We start from the raw sequence: 8260 nt of genomic DNA, 5'->3' as shown, positions 1-8260 counted from the left end.
GTAATGCTAAGCCCTTTCTTACAAGGCTGTTGTGTGGAGCTGAGCTAACATAACCACACTGCCCGCACACATGAGTTGCTCATTCCATTACATTTGTCTATCATTATAAGGTGATGGCTCTCAAACTTCCATATGCGTAAGAAATACCTGAGAATGCAAACTGCTAGACCCCAGTCTCAGCGATTCTGATTAGCAGGTACTAGGGTGGGGCCCAGGAAGAGCTAGTTCACAATTTTGCCCAGGTAGATTCTGATGCAGGTGGAATGAGGGTCCAGCTCCAAGAAATAGTCTAAGGAAAGTACAGTTAGGGCCACTGATGGCAGAAAGCTTTTATTCCCGAGTCAAAAATCCGGTTCTAAAACTACAGCCTGTCCCCTGGGCCAGCCAATGCCAGGGGCACAGAAGGAAGCTTGTGACCGAGGGGGCTTAGCACTCACGGCTTGGGCTTAGGACCCATGGTCTCATCCCAGCCCTTCCGACACGTCCGGATGATCCACTCATGCTCGTCATCATCTGCAAGAGAGGAGGAGGGAGAGCTGGTCATGCCCTGCCCCGGGAGCCCCCAGGCAGGGTCTTGGGGCTGGGGTGCATGTTGGAGGTGGACCTTGCTGACAGAGCCAGGCACAACATGGATGGGCCGCTCTGAGCTGGGCCCGTGCCCAGTGTGACATCCACCAACGTCACCTCTGGGACAGCCGGTCGAGGCCTTCGTTTCTTTTCTGGGCTTTCCATTCTGGACCCTTCAGAGAACCTGTGGTTTCCCAGGGGGCTGACACCTTCTGTTTGCCCAGGTCCTTTCGGTGGGGAGAGGAGAGGAGGATCTGGGGGTCCTGTAGGCCCACATGCATTTATCTCCCTTAACTTAATCCTCGTGACCACCCGATGGCAGCAAGCCCGCCTTTCTGTGGACGGACTAACAGGCTCAGAGGATGAGTCGCTAGTCCACAGCCACAGGGTTAGCACGTGGGAGAGCCCAGAACTTGAGCCCCGGGGCTGTCTGAGTACAAGACCTGTGCTGTTTTTAAACCTCAGAGAGAGAGAGAGTTGAGTGGGACACATCCCTTAGTCCACAGCACACTCTCTGTGCCAGGCCCCTCTGCGGGCTGACTCTATTTTCATTTTTCCCCTTTATCCTCCAAAGCCACACCCAGCCCCTTCCCCCCGCCCCCCAAGACAGAGACCCACTCCAAAGGCGGGATATATACCCCTAAAAATGCACGTAGCCCTGTAAAATATGTACTGTTGTTTTGTGTGCGAATGTGGTTTCAATTTACATAGATGGCATTGTGCTGTGAATTTTATTGTGCCTCACTTTTTTCACTCAACACTACATTTTCAAGATCTATTCTTGTTGAGACGCGGACATCTAGTTCTTTGCTCCTGACTGCTGCCTAATATTCCATGGTGGGCTTCCGTCATGCTTTACTACCCATCCTCCCAGGGGTGGACACGCAGGTTGCCTCCACCTCCGGTTACCGGGAATGATGCTGGGACAAATGTTCTTGGGTCCATCCCTTCGTGGATACGTGGGAGAATTTCTCTGGGATTATATTCCAGGAGGAGGGTTACGGAGCCGTGCACATACTTCATTCCCCAGGACTCCCAGTGAAGCCCGTGTTTTTTTCCCCAGCACCGCACTGCCTGCCTGCGGTCCTTCCCTCATTCCTGCCTTCCCTCTTCCTGGGGACAAAGAGCTCCGGCACAAACCCCTGCCCTCGAGCAGTTGTCCTCAGGGCGCAGCACCAGAGTCTCTTGCTTCCTACCCTCACCCACTGCCTAGCTCAGTGCCTCCCGCCCAAGAGGCGGGAGTATGGAACTACTCATCCTCCTTGGGTGCCAAATGGCAGAAGCTAGACATAAAAGACACTCCTTGAGAGCTGAAACGCAGAGGGCCTGAGATATCCTACCCTCCGAACCAGAGCTGCCTGCCAGGAGCCCTTTCCTCTTCTGTGACAGCACCACTCCCCGGCCCAGGGAGACAAGGCTTACTGTCAGCCTACTGTGTGCTCTGTAATTTACAAATGTCGTCTCTCACTGAGTCTTTTGTGAGAGCCCAGTAGGGTAGGAAAGATTACCCCCACTTTACAGAGAGGACGAGCCTTACCTCGTGTCCACGTCCAGCGGAATTTAAGCCAAGGCTCATCAGACCCCAAAGCCTGACTTTCCACCCCAGGGCAGGCCCGACGGTGCCACAGGGCGAGGCTGCCCCACAGAGCCGGCCTCCTCCGTCCCCCCCCCCCATTAGTTCTTTGTCTGTGACCTCAGGAGAAAGGCTCTCTGCCTGCACACTCTGGCCTTTGAGGACTGCCCTCGGCAGCCGGTGGGCCTCAGTTTCCCCCGGGGAGGCTGCGGGGGAATCCGCACCTGGCTGTCAACCCAGGGGGGTGGGGGGGGACGGTGGGCAGGGAGAGTGGCGGCACACAAGGAGTTAAGTGCTGGTGAAGCCCACTTTTGCCACACCGAGAGCAGCCTGGTTGATAATTACAGTTCTGAAGTCTCCGGGCTATTCGAATCAGTGCAGCTGCAACCTCTTCAGTGGTAACCCTGAAACCAGACCAACTGGGTTTATTGTGCTGAACCAGTCCTCAGGCCCCTCCCTGATGGTTACAAATTGACAGCAATGGACTTAAGAGCCCTCTTCACTACCCCTTTCACTCTCTACCTGGTCGCTCAGCCACCAATTTGAAAGACAGATGCCTCCCCTCCCAGCAGCTGCTCCCCAGCCCTCCCCTCCACCTCCCCTGTGCCGCGAGGCGGCTCCCCTGTCCCTGCCACGCCAGGGCGAGGCTGCCGAAGCACATTTCATCAATATTTAAAATGGAATTAAACCTGCAGCTTTGATTAATGCCTCCCAGATCCCGGCAGTTGTGATTACTATTTTGCAAATTGCGATTGTTGGAATATGTTAATATGATTGTCTGAGAACATCTTCACCTTCTCGGATAATTTTCCCCCTTTTTCGGCAGGACGAGAGGGGGAGAGGAGGAGGAAAAAAGATGGGAAAAAAACACCCCGCAAACTCTTTAATCAATTGTAAATTATTACCCTCGGCACAATTGCCGGTGGTTCAGAGGAAGGGGAGGGAGATTTCTGGTTTGGTGCATTTATCTTTAAAAGTTTTGGCCCCCACTGGCCCAGTAATTCCACCCTGGGATGTTATGCTAAGGGAATAATCTATTTGTCTCGGTACCATTTAGAATCAAGAAAACTGAAACAACCTATGCTTCTAAAAACAAGAGGATGATTACTTTGTTGTATATTCATTCATTTAACAAATAATTTCTAAACACTGACTATGTGCCAGGCATACTGCTAAATTTGGAGGGCGGGTGGGAGACACCATGAGCCACATGAGGATTTAGCAGCCACTGAAAAAAATATGGTTATGAAGTCTGTATAGCAACATAGGAGGAATGTTTTTGATATGATAATAAGCAAAAAAAAAAAAGGTGGAAGGAGGTAAGAAACAAAATTACATAGACAGTATAATCTGTGTAAAAATTGTGCACAGAAGAAAAATTAAAAATAATAAATTGAACGTGAATAATGGTCAGCTCTGAGCAGTGGGGCTAGAGAGGTTCTTCTGTTTTTGGTATTTCCCAAATCTTTCATTAATGTGTATCCACAATAGAAAATAAAAATAATCATTGGCTTTTTTCCTACCCTCTAATTTATTGCCTTGGTAATTTCATGCATTTTAGTAAATGAAGTAAAATGTTTCTAGGTTCCTAGAAACACCAGTAGGGTTCTTGAATTTCTAAAAAGTAAAAAAATATTGGTAAAAATGCATAAAAGTTGGAGAATAGACAAATCTCCTGCGCAGAAGAATTCCAGACAATTTATGTGGATAGTCTGCCGTCAAGGAGATGGGGCATAACTCCCTATTCCTTAGATGTGGGCTGCATGGTGGTCTCCTCGTAAAAAGGACAGTATAGGAAGGGGGTAAAAAACCAAAAAAAGAGTAACTTTTCAATGAAGAAACCTGACAAACACACCTCATCCAAGTGATCAAGGTCAACATCAGCAGTGATAAGCCTTGTGGATAGTGTATAGCCTCGATATGATGAAAATGGCACTTACCTCTGTGGTCTTCCTCCCCCAAACCCACAACCCCAGTTGAATCATGTGAAAACCATCAGACAAATTCCAATCAAAGGACATTTTACAAAACATTTGACCAGTACTCCTGAAAAGTGTCATCGAAAACAAGGAAAGTCTGAGAAACTCTCACAGCCAAGAGGATCCTAAGGTGAAGTGACAACTAAATGTAATGTGGTGTCATGGGTGGGATCCTGGAACAGAAAAGAGACATTAAGGAATGATGGAGGAAATCTGAATGAAGTATGGGCTTTAGTTATTTTTATTTAGTTAATAAAAATGTATCGATACTAGTTCATTAATTGTGACAGATGCATGGTACAATGTAAGATGTTAATAATAGGGACACTGGATGTGGGGTATAGTGGGAACTCTCTGTACTATCTTTTCAATAATTCTGTATATCTGAAATTGTACTAAAATAAAATGTTTATTTTAAAAAAATGCCTGAAAATCCAGTGTGCTCTGTAAAAGGTGAGATCATGTTCTCCAAGAGGAGTGGAAACCTTTTCACACACCCAACCATCCAAAATAAAGTCCTTCACACCCTTTCCTCTGTCCTGGGCCCTGCACTTCACAGTTTATGATTCTACACAAATATGGAGAACAAACTAGTGGTTACCAGTGGGGAGAGGGAAGGGAGGAGGGGGCCATACAGGTGTAGGGGGGGAAAAGGGTTATTATGGGATTATATGAAATCATATGTATGAAACTTGAAAATTGTAAAGCACTATAGAACTTAAAGAATCTTTCATTCAATAAAAAAATTTATGAGCCTATACTTACTTGCAGATTTCCTTATATAGTTTTCTCTCCCACTGGGCTGTAAACTTAATGCAGAGACTATGTCTGCCTATTGACCACTGGACCCAGCATACAGTAGGCAACCAAAAACTGCTTTGCCAGTTGAAGTCTGGAATAAGTCTGTTGCCTTCTGATTTGTCTTTGTTGCTATCAACAAACATTCCTGACACCTATTTCTTGGCATTCATGTCTCATCTCAAATGTCACTTCTGAGTGATCCCTGATATCCGGTGTTCATTTTATCTCCTTCATGGCGTATGCCTCTTGCTGCAATTTTCTTATATATTTACATGTTGTCTGTCTCCCCATCCACACTACAAGCTCCAATGAAACCAGGGCCTTGTCTGCTTCTTCACTGTGGCATCATCAGACCAGTGTCTGGCACACAGGAGTGCTTAGCCCACATCTGTTGAATGAATGAATGAACGATTGAATCAACAAACTCAATCCTGTGGCCAGCCCTGTGCCTGGTGCTGGGGGACAGAGGGGACTGAGACCCAAAGGGTTGACCCAGGCACTCTTCGGCTTAATCTGTCTGCTCTTGTGGCACAGAGATTTCTTTATTCTGGTTCTCAGCTTTGGAAGTGACCTCGCTGCTCCCTGCATCCCCTCCCCTCCTGCCCCCAATGAATCTCACCAATCACTAGGAGAACTGGGCGTCTTACAGAGAAGAAAAGGAACTTGCAGCAAGAGAGACCCCAAATCTGACCACAGGCCACCCAACTAAGAAGCTTTCCCTGTAAAGGCTCCCCACTCCTTCGCCTGGACCTTAAGACCTTTCCAGCCTGCCTCCCTCCCCAGCTCGCCTGACGCTGTGAAATGCAGCTACCCTGACTTAACGCAGTCGCCCACAGGCATGTGTTCAGTGCCCCTGTGCCTTTGTACAAGCTGCTCCAGGGAGCGGGGGACACCCTTCCTTTCAGGACCTGGTTCAGGTGCAGGGCCTCTCAGAGCTCAAGAGAGGCCCAGGGCACTTCCCATTTCTGGACCTTAGTGAATATAAAAGTGAAGAAAGGCCTAAACATGAGTATAACAATTGCAATATATTTTAAACATGTACGTTTGACACATTAATTCTTTCAACACAAACAACCCAATGTAACATAGATGTGTTTTTCTAGGATTTCTGTCAAAGAAGTAGAAATCCACAGTGCATTAAAGATGGTGTGGTCAGGAAACAGGGCTGCCTGCATGAACATGGTTTTCTTTCAGGCCTATCACAGCCCCAGCTTCAGGCACCTGATGAATGTGTGTACCCCCGGCCGTCCTCCCCTGCCATGGGCCCTGCCTGGACGTCACCTTCCCTGACACAGGCTGCGGTCATGGTTATGGTCACCCCCACCAGCCAAGGGGAGCCACGATCAATTCACTCTTTAGAGCCCGGCGCAGATCCAGCACTTAAAAAGTATTTAATAAATATATGGTGGATGAATGAATAAAGAAATGTAAATTTGGGGACATAAAAGTAATAAGTTTGCTCTGTGGGATTTAGAAAAAGGGGGAAGAATTTCTTCCCCACCCTCAGCCAACGGAGCTGAGAGGGCAAAGCAGACATGCCAAGGGCGGGGCCAAGGCCAAGGGCAGGGCCAAGGCCACGGGGCTGCTGTTTCCTTTTCTGTCTCGAGGCCACGGACCGAGCAGCCCCACCACATGGGGAGGATGGGTTGTCTGGGCTCACACCTGGGCGCCAGCCACACTCCGGAAGCTCAAAGCCCTGGCTGGCCTGGGGCCCCACGGTGAGGGTGGGAGGGTCAGGCCCGCACAGGCCACCAGGCAGAGCCCAGGTCACCGAGAGTGTCATTCGTGCAGCCTGCAGGTCGGTGCAGTGCTGGGGGAAGAAGGGTCCTGAAAGTCGGACAGCACATGCAACACAACGTTGGCTCCCCTGACGGCTGGCAGGGAGGCGGTGTGGCGCAGTTGTTAAGGGCGCGAGCTTTGGAGCTCGGCCGCCACTAGCTCAGAGACCTTGGGCAAATGGCCTCGCACTTCTCTGGGTGTCATCTCCTCATCTGCGGAGGTGCCTGCCCGGAAGGTTTCCTGGGAGGATCAACTGAGATCATTCCCGAAAAGTGCGTAGCACAGTGCCTGGTGCGCAGGAAATGCCAACAACCAAAGAAAGCCAGAAGCTGTCTTTGCAAGGTGGGACTTCAGGGCCCCTCTGACTGCACAGCATAGGCTGGAGGGAGTTCAGGGTCCTTTGTGAGCCCTGCCGCCATCTTGCTGGGTGATCTTGGACAAGTCACTGCCCCTCTCTGAGCCGGCTCCTTGTCTGTACAGCAGGTTTAACCAGACCTCCGGCAGAGGGCAGACTGGGGACTGGCAGGGCTGAACGGCCCTAGGTGGGTACCCAGGAAGTGTGAGCTAGGATCATCATTTCGATGGGCCTTTAATTCCCAAACTGGGTACCTTCAAGGGGGTGTTCTTAAGGAACTCAGCACCCCTGGAACTTGTGGTTCCCTGCGGGGGTGGAGAGAGGAGCTGGGAGGAGGAGGTCTTTACACAAGGATCAAGAGCCGCAGCTCAACTAATGCTTCTGTTCAAAGCGAGGGGCAGGCGAGCACAGAGAGGGCAAACGGGCTGATTCAGGTCATCAGGCACCCACAGGCCAGATGTCGCTAACTCACGGCACGCCTTTGGGCCAAGCACACCTGCAGCGCCCACCTGGTGTGCGGGAGCCTCGGGTGGGGACTGGGAAAGGGGGGAGACCAGGATGAGTCGAGGTGTCCAGCCTCGGGAGAGGGGATGAGGGTCACGCCGGCCGAGCACCCGGGAAGCACAGGGCTCTGTGGGGAGAGGGGCACGTCCGTCCTCTTCTCAGTGAGTAAAAGGGGTTGTCCCCAGTCAGGACGAGGAAACCAAGGCTTGGGGTGCGAACCGTCTCCCCACCTCATTCCACCAGCGGGGAGGGGAAGGGCACAGAGTGCTGGCGTGAAGGTCACGCTTGGTGAGGCTGTGTGTGCACGGGCACAAGTGGGCGTGTTTCCATCGAAGTGTGGGAATCTACCCAAGTGTGAGTGTGAATGTGTGCAAGCGTGCATCGGTGTGTGCCGTGAGTGTGTAAGTGGCTCTGTCTGAGGTGCAGGGTGAAGAGGAGAGAGTGCGCCCGTATGGGGACCCTCAGCCTGCGTGTGACACGCGGTGTGTGGCTGGGTGAGTGGCAGGCGGTGTGTGAGCATTTGAGTCTCTGTGTGTGATCAGATGTCAAGGGAGGAGGCGTGCAGCTCGCAGTGACAGCCCAGCGTGCATCCAAAACGCCAGGCCACGCCAGGCTCTAGGGCAGGAGCTCTGCCATGAGGGCTGCCCTCTCTTCCTGGGGTCAAGGCCAGCGCGCTCTCAGACGGCTCCTGTGTGAACTGTC

At 50.9% G+C, this 8260-nt stretch overlaps 1 protein-coding gene across 1 annotated transcript in view; it reads right to left on the bottom strand.

Annotated features, from left to right (window-relative positions):
• Positions 1 to 311: 311 nt before the first annotated feature.
• Positions 312 to 8260, bottom strand: part of MORN5 (MORN repeat containing 5) — a 33563-nt gene continuing 25614 nt past the window's right edge. The window contains exon 5 of the mRNA XM_036856424.1: positions 312 to 513. Within this exon, the coding sequence (XP_036712319.1) occupies positions 434 to 513 (80 nt within the window). The 3' untranslated portion in view covers positions 312 to 433. The remainder of the gene's footprint in view (positions 514 to 8260) is intronic.

This window comes from Balaenoptera musculus, chromosome 6, assembly GCF_009873245.2.
Source record: "Balaenoptera musculus isolate JJ_BM4_2016_0621 chromosome 6, mBalMus1.pri.v3, whole genome shotgun sequence".
Taxonomy (NCBI): Eukaryota; Metazoa; Chordata; class Mammalia; order Artiodactyla; family Balaenopteridae; genus Balaenoptera; species Balaenoptera musculus.
The sequence above is the reverse complement of the archived record's forward strand: the minus strand, read 5'-3'. Positions and strand labels throughout refer to the sequence as shown.